General features: G+C 37.5%; 2 protein-coding genes across 2 annotated transcripts in view; one reads left to right on the forward strand and one right to left on the reverse strand.

Moving 5' to 3' along the window:
• pcxa (pyruvate carboxylase a) overlaps positions 1–26,080 on the reverse strand; it is a 233,831-nt gene that overhangs the window by 33,467 nt on the left and 174,284 nt on the right. The window contains exons 11-14 of the mRNA XM_056446283.1: positions 5,667–5,811; positions 2,933–3,022; positions 2,166–2,387; positions 541–697 (exon numbers count right to left, since the gene is read on the reverse strand). Of these exons, the coding sequence (XP_056302258.1) occupies positions 541–697; positions 2,166–2,387; positions 2,933–3,022; positions 5,667–5,811 (614 nt within the window). The remainder of the gene's footprint in view (positions 1–540; positions 698–2,165; positions 2,388–2,932; positions 3,023–5,666; positions 5,812–26,080) is intronic.
• Positions 13,483–24,331, forward strand: lrfn4a (leucine rich repeat and fibronectin type III domain containing 4a). Its single transcript, XM_056446284.1, has 4 exons — positions 13,483–13,882; positions 14,352–14,849; positions 16,098–17,756; positions 22,597–24,331. Exons 3-4 carry the CDS (start codon positions 16,120–16,122, stop codon positions 23,630–23,632), a joined length of 2,673 nt encoding a protein of 890 aa, XP_056302259.1. The 5' UTR covers positions 13,483–13,882; positions 14,352–14,849; positions 16,098–16,119; the 3' UTR covers positions 23,633–24,331.

Genomic DNA, 26,080 nt, shown 5'->3' on the forward strand with positions numbered 1-26,080 from the left:
TCTCTTGTGTCACTATCAGCATTGTGATGCTACTCAATATACAATGCAATGACAAAAAAATATACTACTCAAAGCAACTCAAAGTCAAATGATTCATGAACAAAACACTCCTACGAGTCTTTGTTCTGACAAAAAAATGTTTCATCAGATTGTGCTACCAACACTATATTTGTATTGTTAGAGTTCAGGCTAGGCTTGAAGGTTTCTAAACCCTTAAATCACATAAATATAATGCTGGAGGAACAATTCGCTCATTTCTTTTATTGTTGAGAAATTTGCTATCTACAGTTTTAACTACAGGTAACAAAACATAAGCCTGCAGCACAAATTGACAGAAAACTGATTATTTTAAATGGATATAAATGGGTACAAATAGGTACAAACTATTAAAATGTATTTCCTAATGTTTCCTAAATCATTGCTGTATTCAGAATTGGAATCCAAACATTACATTTCCTGGGAAAGCCATTCCTAAAGAGAGTAACATTTGAGAAGTTGACTCTGTGAGCAGGTTGTGAAGTAATATAGGACATGACTGACTTGAAGACGGCATTATCCGGGTAGTTGGTGTATCCAACAGCATTGGCACCTCTCAGAAGCATCTGAAAAGGCACATTTGGCATCAGAGCCCTCAACTCTTGCAGCCTTTTCCAGGGACACTCGCACAGGAAACGCATTGCCACATCAAACGTAGCGCCTGGTGGAGAAGAAAGAAAGGCAGGACAAAAAAATAACTAAGAGGATCAAAATACCCAGCATAAGTGGCACAGATGTGGAAAACTCTTAAAAGCATGTAATGCACCTTGCTATTGGAAACATGCTCGCATACTTTGATTCCAGAAATGAAGTTAAACACTCATCTCGTTTTAACCTCGCTTTCAGCCTTCATTCGAAGCAAATATTTTTAGGCTTAGAAAACAAGTACTTGATTCTAGATTACAAATATATAAATGAATACCCATACTGATAAATGAACAAACTGAATGACTGTTATGGGCTGGTCCTTTTTAGAAAGAATTAAACCAATGTATTCATTGACTGACGGATTTATTATATACATTATTAGCCCCCCTGTTTATTTTTTCCCCCCAATTTCTGTTTAACGTAGAGAAGACTCTCAACACATTTCTAAACATAACTGATGTCTTTTATCTTTGTCATGATGACAATAAATAATATTTGACTAGATATTTTTCAAGACACTTCTATACAGCTTAAAGTGACATTTAAAGGCTTAACTAGGTGTTAATTAGGTTAACTAGGCAGGTTAGGGTAATTAGGCAAGGTATTGTATAACACTGGTTTGTTCTGTAGACCATTGAAAAAATATATAGCTTAAATGAGCTAATAATTTCGACCCTAAAATGTTTTTTTAGACTGTAGATTTATTTGATTTGGCTTCAGTTAGCTGCTAAAGAACAGTTAAAAATTTAGTTATTTATTTTTTCTAATATATCTTTTAACTCAAAACATTAAAAAAGAGATTGTGTATCTATTTTTACACTGCCGACAGGTTGAGATGTCACGTGACATCGTGTTTTGCCAGCAGTAGTTGTTTACTATTGCAGTTTTGCATATTAAAGACCAATTATGTCATTTATGCCACCTGTGAAAGACACTTTCAGTCATTAAAAAGTCTTTGTACCTTTTTGTTCTCTCAAATAACACTTGACAACAAGTCACGCAGAGAAAGCAAAGATATACAGTATATACATTCATAGACAAACAAATTAGTAGGATGTGGGAAATGTGCTACTTAAATACTCGCGTCTCTCTCTCATTCGGCATCAATCTAAATGAATGCATGTCTGTACATGCCTCTCTCTTTTGACATTAAAATCGTTGTCATTTTAGAATAGAAGCATTAATGAAGAAACATGAATATTTTGAAAACTAAAAGTACTTATTCATTAAAACCATTAAACATTGTTAAAGGATCCAGCATATTTAAAGACAAATCCAAACCAAACACTAGCTTCATGGGTAGCTGCTCACTGTGTTATTCAGCTAAAATGAAAGAAATATCTGAGTCAAGCTGGAGAATAGTAGGCTGGGTTTAAGACAAGTGCAAGTGCAAGACAAAAAAAAATGGGGAGGGGAGAAAATAGTGCGAGACAGAAGGCAAGAGAAGAAAAGAAAATAGTAGTGTGGAAGTAGTAGCGCACCGCCCCAATTCTCCACGCTGAAGAGGTTGTTGAAGCTGTGTGCCACAAACGGTGCGATGCGTTTCAGGTCGTGAGTGCGAACGCGAGTGGCCAGGAGGGACTGGTGGGCGTCTCTGAACGTAGTGTCCATAAGCAGCAGACCCTGGTGGGCACGAACCGCCTTCGCAAAACCATCTGGACCCTCTCTCAACAACACATCCCTGAAACCCACTGGTGGCTCACCTGCAGAGTGCATACACACAAAACACACGGCCAATTAATAACACAGACATTATCACAAACACCAAGCTGCGTAGGACTACAAAGATGAAAAAAACACACCATTTTATCAGCGCTATTATTCACAGAGACACAAATGCACAACAATGTGCATCGAAATAGATGTGTTACCCAGAAAGAATGAAGTCGTTTTTTTCTAGAACTCAATAGATTTTTGCTGTTGGCACATGTCCAGACAAATCCACACAAGATGGAGGTAAAAAGTGAATGTAATCGTGACTCTTTTGTAAACAAATGCCTTTGCATTATGTCCTTCCTGCTGTATAAGATGTATAATATAGTCATGTGGAACTTCATAAAAGGCTGAGGGGGATGGATGAGTTATGACCACCTTCTGTAAGACGTAAACATCCTCGACTTCATGCCTTCTGCGGTGCGTCAATGAAATATCACAGCAGCCGAGTGCAAGAGAGGCTTATGCTGAGTTTGTGTTGTGAGAAACTGGCAGTGTGTGTATGTAAGATAAGGAAAGTCTGTGCGTTTCTTACCGAGGGGTACTGGTGGGATGACCGGATCGATGGGGGAAGGCTTAGCCTTGACAGGTATCGGAGTAGTCGGCCCGTTCACCATAACATGCCCTGAATGACGAGCAAACGCAATCACAAACAAATAGTGCAAACTGCTTCAAATCCACCTCTGCTGCTATAATACACTGAGTGGATGGGTCAAGTGGACTGGAGACTCAGCAGCCCACGTTACTTAAAAGGTTTTGGCTCTTGGCTTGAGTCGCTCTCTGGAAGCTGTATAAAGGGGCGGATGAGAAAAGAGCAGGGAAGCTGAAAAGTACAGCACCATTCAAAAGTTTTGGGTTGGAAAGGTTTGCTTGTTTAATTTTTAAGCCTCTTATACTCACAGAGGCTGCAGATTTAATCAAGTTCTGTGAACTATATTTAATACATTTTAAAATAATATCTGAATGAAGCAAACAGTGCGTGTTTGTGTATGTGTGTGTCCTCTTCTTTTACTCTAGAATACAGACTGGACTGCAGTATACTTGTATGCAATACATTTACCTGTATGGTCAGATTTAGGCATGGGATGAAAATCGCTTTCAAGTTTTACCATGGTTTGGAAAAGTCACTGTTTTAATACAGCTAAAATTCTGCTATACCGTTCCAAAGGTATAAGTAATTTTTTAAAATGTATTGTTTTAGTGTATTTTTTGTTGTTGTAAAGAAATCAAAATTCTAAATGTTTTTAAAACTAATGAAGACAGCAGAAATCAATGATTTGATTAAATTATTTAGCCTGACATGTTTACTGCTTCAAAATATTATAAATGTTTCTTAAAATAAAATAAAATCAAATGTGTTCAATGGGGAAAAGTTTTTTTTTTGTTTGTTAGTTTGTTTGTTTGTTTTACCCAGACATTTAAAATAACTTATTTTAGAGCAGTAATCAGAATACTGTGATACAGTGAAACTATGGTATTTTTATCCAAGGATATAATACCGTCAGAAACGGCCCATGCCTAGTCAGATTGCATGTATAATACTTTTCTGTTCTAGTGAAGTCATAACATGTACATTTTTGTCAGATATGATGTTTTTAGGAAAATGAATTCATTAAGCCCTTATCGAAGTGATTTCAATGCTCCAACGAGAACTACGTGTGTCTTAACAGGAATAATTTCAAGCGTCCTTGTGCAATAAAAATCTTCATTTCCTCTTTTGAATGGAAGTGCACAATTCATTCATTTTCCTTCGGCTTAGTCTCTGATTTATCAAAAGTCGCCACAGTGAAATGAACCACCAAGCATTCCAGCATACGTTTTACGCAGCGAATGCCCTTCCAGCTGCGACCCAGTACTAGGAAACACCAATACGCTCTTGCATTCACACATCTGTGCACAATTCATTTCCAGACAATTCTCTCAATTAGCTAAGTCTATTAACATTACTACACTGTAAAAACCAACAGTCAACTTTATCAAATGAAATGAGTGTAGTTAACTCAAAATTGACTGAAAGTTAATTCTACTCATTTAAAAAGAGTTTTAAACTGAGTGTTAAAGGTAATGAGGTATTTAATGAAGTCATTACTTCAACTTAAATGGAGTACGTTCACAGTACTCATATAGATTAGTTTAACTCAAGTGGTTTGTTGCAATCGGTTTCCTAAAACGGTTTGAGTTGACTTAAGTTATGGGTTTTTACAGTACTCAGTTGGTTTGAGTTATCTTCATTTATTGGGTTTTACTGTGTTCAAATTCAAAGAAAAAAAATCAAAGTTCGCAGTACTCATTAGGATTAGTTTTTGAACTTAAACCATTTGAGGAAACCGATTGCAACAACCGATTGCAATTTATTTTGGGCTGCAATTTATTAAAATAGCAAGTAAGTGTTTTTCCAGTTTGCTTATTTGGATATCAAAGCTTCCAAAATGAATAACCATGAATTAGTAGTGTAATATTAAGCATGTGTTCTATTACTCCATGCACTTCTACCCAAAATATTAGATATTTTTATTTCCCTCTAAACCTGTCTGGGGTAAGTTTTGAGTAATGCATTAAGTAATTACATTGATCATGACTTCAACTTAAATGGAGTAAGTTCACAGTACTCATATAGATTAGTTTAACTCAAATGGTTTGTAGCAATAGGTTCACTAAACGGTTTGAGCTGCCTTAACTTATTGGGTTTTACAGTACTCAGTTGGTTTGAGTTCTCTTCATTTATTTATTTATTAGTTTTGAACGTATATGGTTTGTTGCAATCGGTTTCCTAGCAGCTATTTATTACAGTGTATGAAACATTCACAATGAATGAGCTTATTATCTTTAGTAAGATTAATAATGCTGTACAGGTGAAATCTTTGCTCTGGGTATAAAAACATCCCAGATATTATCAATGTGTTAAAAACTGTTGTAGTGCTTTCTATTAATTTAGCTTTTAGACATCTTGTACAAAATGTACAGCTACTTGATTTGATATTCTTCAGCTATAACTGGTCATATTCTGAATTTAATTAAATTAATTTAATCAGTCGAGGTATTTGACAAAACGCTTTATGCAAGGTTAGAGCAAAACGCTCTCATTAAAAGTACAAAAGCCTCTGTAAGTAAAATCTCTCAGGGGAGAATGAATAAATAAATTCTGTCACTAAAAGAAACAAAAAAAAAACACCCAAATAATTGAAAGTTAATCATTCGATGAATATGAAATACATAGTCACAAAAATTATTTCAGCTCATTGAGTCATTTATGCAAGAAAGGTGTTTACCCAAGTAGTGGAGCAGTTTCTGGGCTCGGTTCTGCACCGGTTTGAGATTGAACAGATCTGAATTCTCGTCGATGAACTGAGTATCCACCGTCCCATTCAGGAACTGATTATTGCTCAGCACATTCTGCAGGAAGGGGATGTTTGTCTGAGGAGAGAAAAGGAAACAGACCGATATATTTTTAACTGGTTTTGAGGAAATGCTGAGCTGGAGAGAGCCTGGAGTGGGCCACTCTTAAGAGACCGAGGCCAATTTCAAGACACACACACACACACACACACACACACACACACACACACACAATCTTAGCTAAGGTGCTAATGGTCCTACGCAGCCCAGATGGGTCCATTCTGTAGGCAGTTCTAAAATCAATACCATTATCTAAACACTCAATACTCCCTTCCATCACTATCAAACCTGCCTTTGAGTGTGTGCAAATTGGGCTCGGGTCAGTGAGGAAGCTGTGCTCACCGTTACAGCCCTGAAGAAACATCTCTGTATCCTGAGCTAACATGCTATACTTTTGAAGTCTTCACTTTCCAACATGTTCAATGCTGCAAGCTAAAAGAGCTGACCATAAAGAAATTTCCAGAATCCATTAGCCCTACTGTCGATACTGGAAGGTTGATAATAATCGTTCAGATAGAGATGAAAGAAAGACAGAGGTTGGGGAGATTGCGATTTGGAAAGGGAGCAGATGTGAGAGACTAACAGAATATGTGAAGTGTTAATTGAAGCTCTATAGTTTTTAGCACTCGGCATTTGCACCCCTGTCACCACCTACAAACATACTCATCACACACTGACTCCCTATGGACGGGTTCAGCAGAGAATCCGAGAGAATATGCGAAGGAGAGATTGAGGACGAGGAAGACTAGAAAGAGAGGTCGAATCCAAATGTTCTCCCAAGAATTGAGAGTTGAAGAGAGTCGGCTGTAATCCGCCAGCACTCTGACCCAGATTCCTCTGACTGCAGGATTCTTCCTCATTTCAAATTCCGGCTCATTCCAAACTTCATCATTATTCTTTTCCAAAATAACCCTCTGTAAGCATTTCAAAGCAAGGCACTTTAAATACGCCTTATTTTTAAGAGTGGGCCATTTTTATTTTGAATACGCAAGGCTTCCACTGACAGTAGCTATTTTGACTGTATAAAAGTCTCTGTTGTGGTACTTTACATTTGCATTTGTTAGCATATTATTGACTGCGTTATAATAATGATTAAAAAGGCACAATATGCACAATTTTTCCAATTTTCACCAAATTGATTTTGAATGATAATTCAGATTACTTTCATTTATTTTATAAAGATTTTGTGTTTGTTGTGTATTGTTGCTAGTTTTCATACTTAAGCTGTGAAGAAACATGTTTAAGGGTTAAATACAACAACTTTTATGATGCTGAAGTAATTTAATTTTTGCTTTCTTGTTTCTGAGATTATTATTCTGCTGGTTTATCACCTTGTTGTTTTTTTAGCTGCTAGTCTGACTTGAATTAGTGTTAAAAATGACTTTTTATTTAAGTCTGTTTTGTGTTTTAGTTATGACGATGCAAATTAACCGTTAAGTTAATCAACAGTGTATTCTCCATGCAGCACTGAAGTGACGTTATAAAAGCATTAACAGAAGCATTAAAAATGTTCTTTTCAAAAGTAACTCAAAAATTACTTTTAACAGTAATGCATTACTTTTTGATGTAATCGATAAAGTAACTGAGTTACTTTTTGAATGAGGTAACTAGTAACTATAACTAGTTACTATTTTTCAGTAACTAGCACAACACTGCATCTACTTCCATCTACATTTTATAGCGTTATCAAAACTATTAAATAAGTCATAGAAATACATAGAAAATATTTTGTTGTGGGTCCCTCAAGATTTATTTTAAATAATTTTTTTTACATGCATGAATAGGTTAATCTGTAGTAAACCAAAGCCACAGACATTGGGATACGCTTTAAATTGTACTTAACGTTCCAGATATGCTTATTATCTGATCGTTGGGATTGCTTAAATATCTTGTCTAAATCTTGTCTAAATATCTATGTCTAAATCATCCAAAAACAAAACAAAAAAAGATATTTATGATAGTGTTCATTTAAAAATGAAGAAAGCATTTTTGTTGCAAAATTTAAAAATGTCTTTATCATCAAGGAGTAAAATATTTTTGGGGGTGGAAACAGGGCCAACCAAATAAGATGACTTACAATAACATGATTCTACAACCTCACCCTGTCCATGTTCAAGGCAAAATAACCATAGTAGACTGAAGAGCATGCACAAGCACACAAATCCAGACTAATGAAACGTCTTTACAGCTTTGTTTGGACACTGTTGTCTAGCTCTAAACCACTGGCTGTAGCTGGAAACAATTCTTTGCCCACAAGCTCTCCACAACGACTGGCTGCATTTGCCGAATACAGCAAATAATAGGAAGCAGGGGAAGAAAACATTAGTGTTTAAACATTTAAGCACTGATAGGCTGTGAATGTCTTCAAGGCTACCTGTCTGGATTTTCACACTAAGAAATGAGGAGAAGCCACATTGAAGAAAGCAGGGTTAAATGAGCAGTTACAGTGCCAACCATCCAGCCACGGGACCTGAATAACAAGACAGATGGAAGTACAGATGGCGATATCACTACGTAGCCTCACAGAACTAGCCAGTTTGACTAGCTCAGACTTCGGAGCTGTCCGCGGTGCTGAAATAACTCAAGTCCTCTGTGCTTTACTCCGTTTCCCAACCTTCTGTCTCACCGCAACCTCATTAGAAAGGCTCAAATGCGCCTTAAACAACATCAAAACACAGATTAACGTTTCTCTTTTTATTTTCACATTAGATCTAATTAATACTACAAAAGCTATCATTATTATAATGAGGTCTTCCACAAGTTTTGACAATTCTGAGGGCAACCAACTGAGAAAAAACTAGCAGCAAATTTATTCATAAACAAAATCCACATGGGGCACTTTACTAACTTCAAGGCATTTGTATTATTGTAATCTTTTAAATCTCAATCCATCCAAAATACATCCTCAATTGTTCACCTGCAAATGAGGACACAAATACATGAGAAAAAATAAACAAAACTATTTTTATTATGAATTTGTTTATGATACATGTTATGATATATGATATATATTTTAATTTGAAATTAAAATAATTGTGTGTGTGTGTGTGTGTATATTGTTTGCATTTACTTTGATGCACATTTCAATTTACAGTGTTTCCCACAGGTTTGAAATTTACTTGTGGTGGTAGCCGAATCACGCCATTTACCCAAATCACACAAATAGTTAACCATATGCGACAAACAATACATAATTTAATTTACAACAATGATTTGATTTATTATACACTGCTATACACTGTTTCTTTTCAATGTGTTAAAGTAAAAAATAAAAAACACTTATGCTATTCAGGAGCCATGAGCGCCCCACTGACAGGTAAAATCTGCTTCTCTCTTTCATTTCAAGTTCAAAGCAAACTTGAATGCCAAAACATTTTAGGTATGTATATAAAATAGCACTATGAAATATATTAACATCAAATAAAATAAAATAAAACAGGAAATGAGAAATAAATGACAGAAAAAGGAATAAAAACACAATATTTCAAAAAAAAATTATCATAAATACAAGATTAAAACGTGTAGATTATTAAACTGAAGCAAATGCCTTGATTAACCATTACTAATGATGTACACATATTTGGCAGCCCGTTTAGAACAGTCATGTCGACCTCTCCGAGTATAAAGTTGTTTAGATAAAAAGAAATTAATTATTTAATGTTTCTCTCGTTATTGCAAACTGCTAAGCCAAGCAAAATAGGTTTAAGTAAAAAGGTGATGCAAAAACGCATACAAGCTGTAGAAAGCGAAAGCGAAAGTTGAATCCCGGATATTTTACAAGATTTAGAACCTGGGCTGGATGATTTTTTTATTTATTTATTCATTTTTTTTTAATCTCTCTGTGGGTCTGCATACCCCGTAAAACTGTCTGTGCATGTTGACAGGTCTCATGTGCAAAGAACGAAACCAGTAAATGAGACAAGATTTTCCACTACTTATAATTGATCGCGGATGCTTGGTTATTGGGCGGATACAAAAAAAAAGGATGTTACTAAATGTGTTACTAAATATACTTGGGTGGCCGTTAATATACCTGGGCAGCCCGCCCAAGTAAAGGCTACAGGTGTGTCCCAAATCACATACTTATGCACTATTCTATGTAATTTTGTAGTATAAATAGTGTAAGTAGTGCGTTCACACTGAAAACACTAAAAATAATAAGTGTACTTTAATTACCCGGATGATGCACTGATTCAACTGGTAAAATGAAGTGTGTAATGTTCAACACTTCACGCATTTAATGGTCACGGCTTTACTCATGTAGCAGAAGGGGCGGAGCTATCGGACACTGACATTGGATTACTCTATTTTGAATTGTGAAAGAAGTATTCTCCTACGAGAGTGCTTATACTGCCTCCCGATGGTGAATGCGGTTAAATTCATGGCAGGTATTATTTGGTAGTTTGGTCATTTATTTCACTCATTTGGCAACCGCCAAAAGTCATCAGAGAAACAGTTTGAATTTCCGCTTAGTAAAACCATCAGTGTTACATCTGGGATGACACTACTTTTATATAATATGCTGTTGAGTGTGTAAGTGTATAGTGTGCCATTTGGGATGCAGCTTATGTGCGGGAAGGACTGGTACATATGTACACATGCAATACTATTCAAAAACATGTGGCCATGTGATATAAAAAAGATCTTATCCATGTTAATCTGAGTTTGTCCCAATGAGTGTGCAGCAGAGAATTGCATTTAAGAAAGTTTCTATTTCTGTAGCGACACTTTAACTCACTGATTATGCACTAAAATAATCTAATGTGAGGTTGAACAAAATTTCATGCCTGCTAGATGACAACTGTCCATACTATTAGCAAGAACTATAGTCTTTAGTGTCTTTCCATGAACATTCAATCATGCTATGCTAATTTGGTGATCTACAAAAAGATAGTTATAGTCGAAGTTTTTTAATAGTTTTTTTTGCTTTATATTTACTCTTTTTAGGATTTCTTGATGAATACATAGTTCAAAACACATTTGAACAGTAAGTTCAACTGTCTTCCACATCTTCAGCTAATAAAAAGTACTACATTTATTTAATCAGCAATATATGTTTAAATAAAATGAGAAGTTAACCACACACGTTGTTTTGTTTTCTTCAAAAGGAGATGAATTTGTTACGGCCCTAATAAGTTAAGTCACAAATTCTGTCCTATAGGTTTAAGATCCTGCTAAATCTTACAGTAACCCGCTTAAGTTTCCTCTGGGGTGAACGTACCCCTGCTTGGAAATCATTCCTTCACAGCAATTAGTTGTGGCTTGGATCCAGCAGTTGCAGTCTCCTTCTTTATGCATGCGCTACGTACATACACGCATGAATCATTCATCTTTGTCTTATGGTACTCAAATGCATTATTCATGATTTGTCATTGTCGGAGACATGACTCTGGCTCATCGGCCAAATCTCGAGTCTGATACGTGAGCGGCAGTGAGGTTTAGCAGACTCCGAGCCCACCGGTTACATGCTCCAAGTGTGTGGAGCTGGGCTATAGCGGGCCGCTGGCAATGTTGCGTGCCGTCCGCTTAGCTCTGCTTGCATGTAGTCAGGCCTCTATATATAGACATGCATAAAGACTGTGAGTGACTCACGCTCACCTAAAATCACAGCGCCCAGAAAAAACAACAACAAAGATTCAGAGAATCAGAGATAGAACATGAGAAATGGAGGGAAAAAAGTGTAACTTGGACTGAACATCTTTGGCTCCTTCTCAGCTTCTCAACTTTGCTGGCTGTGTAAAGCTGTGTATTAGCCTCACACTCATAAGATGATTATACAGCTCAGCTTATAAGAACAGCTCTCTTATGATTCAGTACAGACAGGGGGTTTTGAACCCGTGACTGTCTGAATCAACAGCAGGAGTCCTACCACTTGACCAAGACATGGGTTTTAGCCTGAAGGCCAGTTTTTCTTCAAGAATGATAATATCCGTATTATATTACAGTCCTCACCAACACATGATTCGTTTGTTTGTTATAGGCATGTGCTGCAGTTTTGTTGTCTGCCACTTTAAATATCTGCATACTTTAAAGCAGACATCATTGGCTGTCCATGTTTTTATAGCTCATTAGCTGAAAACAAAACCCATCTACTCTCCATGTAGTTTTTAATATAGTTGTGGTGTTGACTATCATTTGAAATATAGAATGATTTGTAGACCTATATCTTTATAGTTATAATTATGGTTACAGTACCAGGTATGACTTGGCTTTGACATTACAATAATATTTGATTTGTTAAATACATATTAGGAAATTGCTACAACGAATAATACCTGTACAGTATTTGATCATCTTGGTTAATGTTAGATACTATTACATTACTCTTGAAAGGTTTAGGGTCAATATGAAAGATTTAGCACTGAATGATTGACTGACTGAACTTTTTATTTTTAAGAAAATAATCATTTTAGTAAGGATGAATTAAAAGTGAAGATATTTATTATGTTACAAGATTTACATTTTAAATAAACGCTGCTCTTTTGATCTTAACCCTAAAATTATAAATCGTAATGTATACTAATACAATTTTAACTAATTCAAGCTGTATAGCATTAGGTTGTGTATAACGACCAAACATGGATCAACTATATACACCACATTTTTTTAAATGAACATTAATCAAGATTAAGAAAAACTGCTAAATAATTGTTGGAAACTTGTACAACTAAAATGACCAAATTGAACATTATTGAAAAAGGTAATACTTTTTAAAATAATACTACAACATATTGCATTAGATATTAGATTATTAGAAGAACGAGTAGTGGATTTCATTTAGGGCTGGGCCGATAAACGATATATTGAATTGCTGTAAAATGTATGTGAATAACAGTGATAAGCTCTGCATTTTTTACTCTATATTGATCTAAGAGCCAATCGCACAGCAGAAATGTGCAACAGTGGGAATCTAAAAGTGTTGATATTAGAGATGTACCGAATTTTCGCCCACCGAAAATTTATCGGCTGAAAATGTTATGCCATTTAATGCACTCTCTAACTATTGTGGCTTCAGTCATTGTTAGGGTACTCTTAAATCTGGAAGCATTGACAATTGATTTTGAAATATATGTCGCCATCATTCAATATGGAAAATAATTATCGGATTGTATTTTTGCCAAATCGCACAGTCCTAATTTTATCATTGATTTGGATAAAAACCATGCATATCATACAATAAAAATAACACTTTCAATATGGCCATATGGTCAGGTGATTTGGAGAAGGTGGACCCATGTCAAATTCTGCCAAGGACATTAGAATCGCCACCTCCAACAGCCCATGCATCTCTAAAAACAGTCCTCTTTCAGCATCCATTTGCTATATAATGAGCTGGCATTTACAGAAGGTGAAAAATCGACGCTGTGGGAGCATTTGTGACAAAAGTTCTTAGGTTGCCAATAACGCCCTGCTGTTAAAAATGTACTGTTGGAACGACCGAGCTTTAGGCGATTCCTCTCCACGTCCAACCCCACACCCTAGACATCCAATGCATCCAATCTGCCATTTTTACCCTTGCATTTTGTTTCTCTCTCATACTGAGAGCCAAGACTGCTTTAGGATCTGCCACTCTCCCTCCCTCCCATCTCTCTCTCTCGCTCTGTGTCTCTCCCTCTCTCTCTCTCTCTCGCTCCTATTCTCTCTTCCCTCCCTCCCGCTCGCTTGCTCTGCCCTTGCTGTAGCAGACACATTGCAGTCGCAAATGCTCGCACTCACATCGACTTGCTCCCTGCATCAAAACCAACAAATCACAGACTCATGCCTTACGAGAATACAAAGCAGCAGCGAAAAAGAAAAAAACAAGGCATTCATTGATTGCAATAAGGGACATCAGCCGGGAATCGACTGCAAGCTTATATCTAGGTTCTTTGTGGCTCTAGATGATGCTTTCCTACTTTGAGGGTAGGGTTTCGTGGGACCATTTGCGAAAGTAAAAACAAAAGAAGCTGTGGGACGACAGACGAGGGCTGAGGGTGCTACTCAGGATCCCTCTTGGAGGAACCTGAGAGGATGTAGAGGAAAAGGGACCCCCTGGAGAGGGCAGCAGTTCTCTTGGATGAGCATGGAACAGGAATTTGAAAATAAAAAGGTTAGTGTGTTTGTCTTAATGCTATAGGTATTTAGAAAAGGCTTAGATAGAGAAAAAGAGACGTTTATGTAAAAGTAGAAAGACTACAAGAGTTCAGGGTGGATTAGTGACTAAACAGGAGAGAATCATGTAGTGAAAATGAGAGTAAAGACCTCTAGTCCATCTAGACACACACATGCACACAGATTTGGCTCAGTCAGACCCACAGGGTCTGCTTGAAAGCAGGTCTAATTGGATTATTTGCTTTAATGCGTCAGTTTACAGGAAGAATCAATTAATTTAGGATCCTCAATAGTACAAGACGCCAACATCAGCAAATAGACATGGATGATACACAACATGTTTTCCACTTCAAGATGTGGCATCTCAGCTAAATTCTATGCAGAAACACATAAACAAAAGACTCTTAATGGAAAAGGCTGTAAGCTAATATTGGTGTATTAAGACAATTTCTATTCTTTTTTTTCAGTTTACTCTGAGATGATATGGACTGGATGGCACTTGCTACTGGAAGCACCTTTACAAATAAAAGAAGATTTCAATTTAAAAAAAAAGATTTGCCCTGATGCTGAATTTGAAAATGATGTGAAGCGAAGAGGAATTGTAATGTACCCTGGAACATAGAAAACCATGAAATTCAGGAAAAAAGACAATCCAGACATATCCACTTCCGTTTAGGTTCACCGAGGACTATGGAAACGGGGCAGTGACTCATTGCAAAGAATAAAATGGCAAGGCAGGCATGATGTGACTGTCAGTTATTAATCCATTTAACCTCAGATCAAATTCACATCATCATGATTTTAAGTCATTAACTATGAGGACCTTCAGCACACCTAAACAATTCCACAGTGGATCACTCTGGATTTTCCCCTAAAGCAATGATGGGACTAGATGGGCAGTTCATCTATAAAAGAACTGAAAGGATTGGAAACCATTTTAAATCTTGATGAAATAAACACAGCAGGTAAGTAAAGCCACAGCATTTTTCCCCAGTTTTCTATTTTACCTCCATGCAAAAGCTAACCTACCGCTGGCAGGTAGAAGCTCATGAGGTTTGCAAATGGTTTGCAGGATATTTACAGTGTGTAAATCCAGATTCAGCACAATGAATATCAGTTCCACTGGGTATTCATTCTTTATAGCAAATTTGCACAAATACAGCTTTGAGCCAAAGGAATGTGGTTATTTATAGTACTGTACTCCCCATGCTACCCCATCTTATCTCCTCATCTCTCTCGCTCTCTTTCTCACTTCCACACACACACACACACACACACTCCTGTTTTAAAACTGCTTTGCGAGTATGACACTCGAACCATTATGTAAGACTGAAATGAACAGGCCAAAATAACAAACAACCAACACAAGAATCAAGACCATTAAAGCAGAACTCATATGTTGATTGCAACTGATAGACTAATTAAAGTAAGTCAAGCATTTTAAAATGTTCAGGGACAATTGTGCATTAGTTATCACAGGGGTTTGTTCCTGTGAAGAAATTAAACATTTACACGCTCATTAAAGCTTGTGTTGCTCCCTACTGTCCTTACACTGGCTGGTTGGAATGTTTCTGTCTGTGTGTGCAGCAGAGCAGACACACACAGACAGTTATGTATCAGGTTAATGGAGTAATCAGACCCCTGTAGGAGAGCAGGGAGCAGCAGAGAGGAGAACAAACAGAAGGACATAAGACTTGGGTAAATAGATACACTTTGTCTGCACACACAGCCACAACAACAGCCACATAATCTCACATCTGCGATGAGAAGACAGCCAAGGCATTCATCACTTAGAATGTGACTGATCATCCTGGGGCTCGTCCCTGGCAGCCAAATCGAGTCTCTCTTTCGCTCACAAAACAAGGGAAAAGTTTAGGGTTCTTGCTGAACACATGATAAATCACATGATAAGCGTTTTGAAATCAAAACAACTGGCAGAGGATTTCAGGTGCATCATTAATCTGAAGCAGTGGACATTGTTAAATTGGCTGACGATTAGCTCCTCTTTGACACAATGTTAGATGAAGCAAGCTTATACTGGATGAGTGACTAGGCATAACACCAAATCTCAGTGGAAATTAATAGATAACCACATTTGTGCAGGGGACTAGAATGGAAAAGCTGTGCCAGGTTTGAGGCAGACAAAATGTGCTTAAATTCATACATTTCAAGTTGGGAGTTGTGAGAAACTAATGTTAGTTTTCTTTACACAGGTCTGTGGACAACCTGGTTACCATGCTACGCACAGAACCAGGAAGTCTGTCTAGAGGAACCTATCAGTTGCAAGAACATGACAACCAGAAATTGGACAAGTCAAGAAGATGTCCTGCTTTATCAATCCCTGTCAGCACAATACGTGTTTGCCCATGTCCCATGTCACAATCAACAATATTCTGGCTGGGCCTTCTAGGCTCTGTACTGCTGCAGAGTGGACAAGGTGTCATGGCAGGGGAGACGTGGGGAATGGTGTCCATCTGTCCTTTTCACTGCGTGTGTCGGAACTTATCAGAGTCTCTGAGCACTCTTTGTGTGAATAAAGGTCTTCTCTTTGTACCACCGAACATTGATCGCAGAACTGTGGAGCTCCGTCTTGCTGACAACTACATCCTTGAAGTGGGAGGTGCTGACTTTGCAAATATGACAGGACTAGTTGACCTGACGTTGTCACGCAATACCATCCATGCTCTTAAACCGCTGGCCTTTGCTGATCTGGAGAGTCTGCGTTCACTTCACCTGGACACCAACCGTCTCACAGTGGTGGGACCTCAAGATCTGACAGGTCTTGTTAACCTTCAGCATCTCATCATAAACAACAACCAGCTCACAGATGTTTCAGCAGATGCTTTTGATGACTTCTTACTGACTCTGGAGGATCTGGACCTGTCCTACAACAACCTTCGCAGAGTTCCTTGGGAATCTATTCAGAACATGGCAAGCCTGCACACATTAAATCTAGATCATAATTTAATAGACCAGATTGCGGAGGGTTCTTTCGGTGAGCTCTACAAACTGTCCCGGTTGGATATGACTTCAAACAGATTGCAGACTCTTCCCCCTGATCCTCTGTTTTCCAGATCCCAGATTGGGGTTGTGAGCCCTACACCATACAATTCCATTATCAGCCTCAACTTTGGTGGAAATCCCCTGCATTGCAACTGTGAGCTGCTGTGGCTACGACGTTTAATTCGTGAGGACGACATGGAGACATGTGCCACACCTGCTCATCTGGCAGGGCGCTATTTCTGGTCCATCCCAGAGGAAGAGTTTACGTGTGAGCCTCCACTGATCACTCGTAATACCAACAAGCTGTGGGTGTTGGAGGGCCAGAGAGCCACACTTAAATGTAGAGCCATTGGTGACCCTGAGCCAGTCATTCACTGGGTGTCACCAGATGACCGTATTGTGGCCAACTCCAGTCGCATTCGCTCATACTACAACGGCACACTGGATTTTTTGGTGACCCGTGCCAGAGATGATGGCACTTATACTTGCATTGCAATTAATGCTGCAGGAGAATCTACAGCTCTGGTAGATTTAAAGATTATCCCTCTTCCCCACAGAGGGAATGGTACAATATCCCTTATCAATCATAGGGACCCTGGATCCTCTGACATCAGCAGTGGACGGGGAGGTGTTGAAGGGACAGGGAACGGTGTTGTGACGGTACGGAATGTCACAGGAGGCAAAACAGATACTGGAGAAAGAGGAAGCGGAAGCAGTAATGGAGGAACAGAAACCCTGGTAGGAGCTCTAGGCGTGACATCCAACTCCGCTCAGATACGCTGGAAAATGGGTCGATCTTCAATGCCTTTCTTGGTGTGGATGTATCAGATCCAGTACAATAGCACAGCAGACGACGCACTTGTTTACAGGTAAGGATATCTCATTTCTTGATCTTGGAGCAAGTCTTATATTGTACTCTGGCAGCATTTTAAAAAATGTTTTGATTTTGATACAGTGGTTGGTTTTTTTCAAGTGAACGCATGCAAGCATCCTTGGTGCTCATGTTCATGGATTACAGGCTTCAGATATTGATGAAAGGATAAAGCCAAAGGAAACAAACATAGCCCCAAAGCAGACAGAAGATTCAAGTTGAGCCATGAGGCTAAAAGAGAAACAGGCAACTATTTATAGCCAGGGATGGGTAAAGAAAGCAAAGCAGTGGAGTGAGAGGACCTGCTGACTCTAGGGGGAAAAAGGATGGACCCTTTAAAAGGGCAAAACCTACACATTTGAAGATGGTGTCACAATGAATCAGGAAGAGTGAAATGGATCTAAATGGAAGGAGAAGGGGGGTAGAGAGAAGGGACAGTTCACAAGGGAAGGATGCAGACTCTTCTAAGACAGGAGGCAGGAGTCACAGTTTTTATAGAGTGTCCAATTCCATGTGGTTACCATCCAGTGAAAAACTCAACATTTGATGTACTTTTGGCAATATGGTTTGTAGTATAAATACTTTGTTTTATGTGACATACTATGAATGATCAAGAAAACAAACAAGTATGATTTAAATCACAAGAATCGTTCTTGGTACCAAAAGTACCTTAAAAATAAGTCACTTGGCACAATGTTTTTTCCTTTTCCATCAAATCTGACGGCTTTTCAGCTTCTGTTCTCCAATGAAATAGTTAAGAGTCCACTCTTTGCACGATTCAATGCCAGCAGATGCACGTTATTGTTCTACTACTGATGGATACAGATGTTTTGCATTTTGCATACTGCGAAGCAATATTCAGTGCGCAAACAACACAGCTTGAATTTAAATATCCTACTTCACACATGCAGAAAAAAATTCCTCCATGGTAGCCTTCATTTTACAAATTGGTTTGTTTTATCCCACTCTCTCCTCTCATCACTCTTTTCATAATCTCTATGCAAACTTCCTAAAGCTTTTCCGCTATACACCTTTAACTCTGAAAGGAGTCTTTAATGCAATATGCAACATATTCACATCACATGCACACAAGAATCTATTTTGGCATAGTATAAAGACATGTCTTGGGTGACTTAACAAAAAGAAAGAGCAGTGGAATTTCCAGGGATTTGAATTAATAATGTATGGTGAAGGTGAGGGGCATGTTTTGGTGACAAGGAGAGAAATATATATAGATAAAAGAGAATGGGCTGAAGAGAGGGGGATGAGAAGCAGAAGTAGCAGCAGTTGCTGAGTGATATAGCCGGCAAAGAAGTGGATGAGTGGGAGGCATCTTCATAATGGTCCTGTTACTACAGCTATTCCCATCAACACACAGGAATCTATAAGAGTAAACACAGCATGCAGTTTTATAGATAAGACGATGGACATTAATGCATATTGACTGGCCACCCAGAGTGAATCGTTAAACTAAAAGATGGACTTTTTCCAAGATATTTTTGTGCATTTAAGGGCTGATCCACATTCAATACAAGTGAATCTATTTTGACAGCATTTAAGACCAAACAATATGGCTTCCCAGCAATTGCGATGATATAAAACAACAACATTTTAAAAATAGTCCAAACACAGCAACAACATCAGTAACTATATGTACTATATGGTAATCAACATAGCTCCACAAATCCTAATATAAAATATCTTTACTCAAAGATGAGGAAAGTGTTTAGGTTAGGTCAGTGGTTCTTAAACTCGTTGCATCAAGTACCACCATCAAGTACAGTAGTGTAGTATGCCTAATTAAACAGCTACAGCTTGCATGGTTTTAAAAAAAAAATGAGGCAGATTAATTTCTAATAAGAATATTTACATTACTGTTAGCCACTTTAAACATTATAAATAGTTTGAACATTAGCACATACTGTGCTTACATGTAAAATAAGTAAATAAATAAATAAATAAATAAAAGGTCATTATTTGAATTAAAATGTGATTTTAAAAGTTAATTTAAAATGCTACTGTTCTTAAAGTAAAAAGAAAACTGCTGTACTTAAATGTAAAGTATTAACATATAGTAGCATCAAAACCTGGAAATGTTGCATGAACCTCATAAATATAGGCTATATGTCATCATATATAAACCATTTTTGATACATTTTAAAATATATATTGCATGTACACATGCCATTTTAGTATATCTTTAAAATCTAAACATTAACGTGTATTTTAAGTACATGATTTGGAATTACATATTTAAATTAGATCTGCTTACTGCACGTCCTTTACAGTACATGTCAAAAAAGCCAGCATAAACAAACTGCTTGACCAATTTGATGCATCTAATTATACGTGCGACATTTCTGTGATTTGAGAACACATCTAAAGTGAACCATGGATTTTGCCTATATCTGAGGTAACAAACTAATGTTAAAACTAAAGCCATGCTGCTTTACAAAACAAATAACTTTATTTATTGAAAACGCGCATTATTTTACACAACTACGAATACCGATTTTGACACATTTTTAATAATTATTTTAACAATGATGCAGCATGGTGAGATTCCTGAGTTTGCAGTAACTGAAATGCCAAAAGAACAACACTGGTCTGCAGAAGGGCTTCTCTAGCCTTTTCCTCTGGCTCTGCGTCAAGGTGGTAGATTTTTAGCATCTCATCATGCGATGCACTAAAGTAAATATTCTAAGCACACCGATTGATTGGACACTTCAGGGAACAACCAATGCTGATCACACTGGCGTTATAGTGCGTGTCAAGGGGTTAAAAGTTCATTAATATTATTATTACAATTATTATTATTATTAAAGTATATATGCCTTTATTTCCTAGAGGTAAGCGTACCACAGTTTGAGAACCACTATGGCCACTTTCAAAACCATAGGTCAACATGATTCATAGAGAAACCTCTAATGCTTCATTAAAACTAGAACTGCCTAGGCAGACATTTTGAATTTTTACTTTTTTGTTAATATATATTTTTGTTCAAATACAACAAAACTTGTAACATGTATCTATAGTACCCAGACTTTTTCTAAATGTGAGTAGATTACATTCTAACATTGCTATTTTAATAGAGTATTTCTACCTTGAATGGTCTTAAAGGTCAAATTGGCCACATGCATCTCAGTGCCGCTATTTTTTTGCAGTGCCTTTGAATATGCTTACCTCTGTTGCCTAGCAACGTTCTGTTAACAAAAACAACTTTCTGATAGCAAAAAATTACTTCAATTCAGACATGTCTTTCAAAATTTCAATAACATTTTGACTGCTGTGAAAACCTTTCCTGTTGCTGGACAAAGTGAGGAACGCACCTTTAGGGTAGCCTAGTACCTTGTACACTAATATAGGCTTTATTACAAAAGATATTGCATTTTTAGAGTAACTAATTCACAGCTTAATTCTAAAACACAGTATTTAAGAGAAATAGAGAGTGAAATTCAATACCTTTGAAGACCTTTAAAACTCTTTCCATACATTTTAAGACCTTAAAACCAGATGTTTTGGAACTACTGATGAGATTTTAACTTACAGTATATTTACTAAATATTAATGTAAAAAACTAATCCAAAACTAAAACATTATTCATATACGGAATAAAAAGCTATTAAATCTAGCTAATTTAGCAGGTTGGTGCCTATAGAATGGCAGAAATAACAGTGGTGCCTTGGTTACTGCAATAAACAACGCAGCATGATGTCAAATCTAGTAGGATTTCATCAGTTTCCTAAACTACACAGCATCCTGATATTTGCAGATTTAATTCAGGCAAACTTTAGCATACAACCATACAACTAAACATTACATAATAAAAAATGATATCAAATTTAATACCTTGCAAAACAGCATTTAGGACTTTTTAATACTTTTTAAGGGCCTTAAATTTCTCTACATTGATTTATCAACTTAAATACTTTAAGACCCTGTGGACACCCTGTAAAATATCAAACAAATTGCTCAGTAGAATGTCCATTCTAGTGGTTATAGAATTAGAGTAGTTCCAGTGTCCTAGCAAAGCATTAATACACGTTTCCTGTGAAACTTGTAATTCAATTCATTCAAAAGATTTGAAATGTATAATGCAGATAAGCATGCAAATATCTCACTGATATACAGTGACATACTGAGCTGAACAATCAAAGAGGTCTACCTGAATGTGATTTCGTACAGTTTAGCACTTACACTACAGCACATTTTACCATAGGCACTTAAAGTAAATACATGATGTAGTGAAAAATTAATTCCCAAAATGACAAATAGGAGCAAAATATCTGTGTATTTGAAAAGGAAGAAGGCAAATAGCTTATTGAAACCAGAGCAAAGATTTTAAAACTGTTCAAGGTCTATCTGCAGTAACAATTACTTCTTTAAGTAAAGTGAATTAAAAGGCTTGAATCATGTGTAGCCATCCAAAGCATTTATATTACAGACCCACATTCCAAGCAGCCAAAGCAAATCCAGTGAACACAGTTAATGAAGTCTATTTAAATGGACTGTACGGACAGAGTTTCTATGAAATTTTAAAGACTGATGTGGGCAGGAGTCCTTCAAGCTAAAACATGTCAGCACCTTCTCAGCTTTAATATAAAAATGCTTCATTGGTCATCAGACTGCCACATCTCCAACATCTGTACCTTCTTGCTAATTTCATGATGCCCCTTTTGTTGCATGGTATTGATTCAAGCCATTATTTCACAACAAAACTGAGCTACTAAATAAGTCAAGTTCACCTAATTGTCTTCAACATAATTCTACTTGCTTATTTCCTTGATAGACTGTCAAATTTCTCATAAAACTATCTTTTTTCCCCCCTTTTTGGTCAGAATTCTGCCTCCAACCAGTAATAGCTTCCTGCTGAAAAACTTGGTATCAGGAGCAGACTACAGCCTGTGTGTCTTGGCCATTTTCGATGATGGCATCTCCTCCTTGGCTACTACAAAGGTGCTGGGTTGCATCCAGTTCAGCACTAAAGAGGATTATCCAGAATGCCGTTCTCTGCACGCTCACTTCCTGGGCGGCACACTGACAGTGATGGTGGGAGGCGTGGTGGTAGTAACCCTACTGGTCTTCACCGTGGCTATGATGGTGCGCCATCGCGTCTGCGGAGAGTGTCGGGAAGATGCCAACAGGCCTGGCAAGTTCCTTTCAACCAAAGGGGTGGATGTTTATGCCCAGACGAACGGAAACAACAGTATGATGATGGTGGCATTGCCAAACGGACTCTTGGCCCAAAGAACAAAAGACAAACAAAAGCCTAGCTCTCTCCCAAAACCTAAACAGAGCCCTGAACCGCACCGTGGCACACGAGATAGGGGCGACGGAGCAGTGAGGGAAAAATGCTTCAGTCCTCTCACACCAGAAAGTGAGAGATTGACACTGTACTATTCCCCAAGTAACACATTACCCACGCCAACGCAAAAGCGAGCAGGTAGGCTTAAGTTAAGGAAGTCTCTGGAGAAAGACAGAGATGTAGACAGACAAGTCTCACTTGCACTGACACAAGATGGAGATGACGCAAAGGAAGGAGGCTCAGATTTGAGGCAGGCACTCAAAACCAAGCGTAGCTGCTCTTTTGATGTGGGGGAAATCACCACCACCACCTGTTACAGCTATGCCAAGCGGCTGAGCGTCATCTGGACACGTCGTAGCCAGTCACTGCATGGTATGCTTGTACACTGTGCCTCCAACACCAGCACATCCAGCATGGGTAGCAGCGAGCAGTACGGCCACGGCCTAACACAGAACTATCTACATGCCTTCGCTTCCAACAACTCCTCCAATTCCAACTCCAACTCCACTTCAAACTCAAACAGTAGCATGACAGTCAATCCAAGAGACCTGGAGGAAAGTGTGGTGTAGGACACCTAAAAAAAAAAGTAAAGACTGAGAGAACTCCGAACATTAGACGAAAACAAATTATCCGGGGAGGTCAGGATTGATGAGAAGTAATGCTCCTGACACAAAGGATTGGCTATTATTTGATGACCGCAATTATTCTGAGCACAACAAGGCTCAAAATCAAATTATGTGAAGACAAAGAATGACAAGTAGGATTTGAAGAAATGAGATTCAAGGACAGACTTGCTTTTTTTAACGACAGGCCTAAGGCATGGGGGATTACAACCTAAAGCGTCTGTTTCGACAAGATTAATTAACCAATTAATAAATTATTGAATAAACCAACTGCTACTTTATGCAGAAGAAACACTATTCGAATGCTAATGAGGAGCTGAAACTAAAGTGGGTAAATATCACACAGAAACCATTCAAACCCAAAGAGGGAATGCATTATCTGTTGAAATACAGTACACTACTGCGAAGAAGCACAACATGTCTGGGCCCTCTAATGAGGGAGAGTATATAAATATGCTGTAAAGTTTCTTTTCACTCCTTTCTTTTTTGGCTGAATGTTTTTTTCAATGAATTGAAAAGATGAAGACAGAACATTGGTGTTAAGAATGGGGAACCATTTGTTCAAATGTCATTCAACAGTGGTTTGAATAGTCAATTGTTCTTGTCTGATCAGCCTTTTTCCAGAATCATAAAGAATAAAAAGCTGTTCTGTAAAAATGATATTCTGTATTGTGTAATGAAGCTCTAATTGAGCTCTATCTGATATGATAGCTTCAAGGTTAATTGCTTAAGAGAAGTGGGAATAAAAAGCCATATGGCACGTAATGCTTTGAACAAAAAAAAGGCAAGTTGACTTGCAGCACGGCCTCCCAAAAAAACCTGATTAAAATGTCAGATAGGATAATCAGCTCAATGTCTCTAATGTACTAATTCAAGCTTCGCAAATTTAACTGAAGACTTAATTGCAGATAATAAACAACAACAAGGTGGTCCGTTCATTTGAAAAATCTCAAAAAAAAAAACAATAGGCTTATATGAGCTCCCTCTTCAAGATGTAGCTTGTGATATCATGTTGTATTTCTTCAGTTCTGCTGTGCCAAGCCCACTACAGACCACTTTATGTAACAGACGACTGAAGAGGAGGAGGAAAACAGGACAGAGATGAAAGGAAAGAGGTAGGGGTGAAGGTGTGGACCAGAAAAAAAAAGGACAGTGGCACAGTTGGGGGAGGTTTGCTGTCTGCCTGGTCTGTGTGTTATGCTAAGTGCTTTTTTTTCAATGAATATCGCAAATGGTCCTTGAAGCTCAGGCTTTAGCCAAGAATTATTATATTCAGGGTAAACAAGCATAAATTGGTGGAAGTGTATGTATCTGGGTTAAATCAATATATACTCTTTTCTAGTAATCTTTTCTAGTAAACTTAATACTAGTGATCGGCTTTGCCGCTATGTATCAGCAGCTACACTTTAAAAGATGCTACCCTATGTAAAATGTGGACAAACCAAACAACTAGGTTAAACATGTTTATTTTTACATTAAACAGTGGTTATTTGTATTTGTCCATATTTTTGTATACCCAAATTAGGGTTAAAACAACCCATTTTTAGAGTGCGAAATAAATTGTTCTCTCATATGACACACTCGAGACCAAAAATAATCCCTAAACTGAGTACACCTCACAAAGGTGAGTGGGCTTGACAAACCACCTGTAGAAAACTTTCTTCTCTTAACCAACACTTGCACCAGATCTGAACATTTTCACCAGACACAAAATTATAAGTGACAGAAGCATCTGCTAAATGACTAAATGTAAAATAAAAAAATACTGCAAAGTCTCAGGTTCCAAATCGAAAAAGCATATCTGTTTCTACTCAAAAGCACTCAAATGGCCAATATAATATATACAATATATAATTTCTCCAAAATATAATAGAAACAATGACATTTCAAATGAAATCAGGCTAAAACAAGTTCCACTCCTCATTTCAAACGAGTTTGACACTAAAATAAAAATAAATAAATAAATCGTGTCAAAGAATAAACTAAAATGAAGCAATTTCAATCAAAATCTGGCCAAAACTAAGTTTGATTTAGCAGTCTGAAACTGCTTACCAAAGGAAACTATTTGGAGGAGTTTATTTTGGCTCAAACACCTTTGATCTAACATTGGTCAGTGACAATAACTGCGTTTCCATCCCCCTATTATTATGCGCATAAAAAACAGTTGATGGAAACGCCAAGATGTGCATACATTTTGAAAACGAGCATAAAAATTCTTCGATAAGAAAAGATGCCCACTACGATGGAAACACTTTTATCAGACAAATTCCAGTATGCACATCAAAAAAAGGTCATGTGATTTTGTTGAGAGATCGTGTGACGGTAAAAATGTTTGTGAATGGACACCAGCAGGCTGAGCACAATTTAAAACATCAAGAGCGTCTTTGCTCTGTG

The sequence above is a fragment of the Danio aesculapii genome, chromosome 21 (genome assembly GCF_903798145.1).
Source record: "Danio aesculapii chromosome 21, fDanAes4.1, whole genome shotgun sequence".
Taxonomy (NCBI): Eukaryota; Metazoa; Chordata; class Actinopteri; order Cypriniformes; family Danionidae; genus Danio; species Danio aesculapii.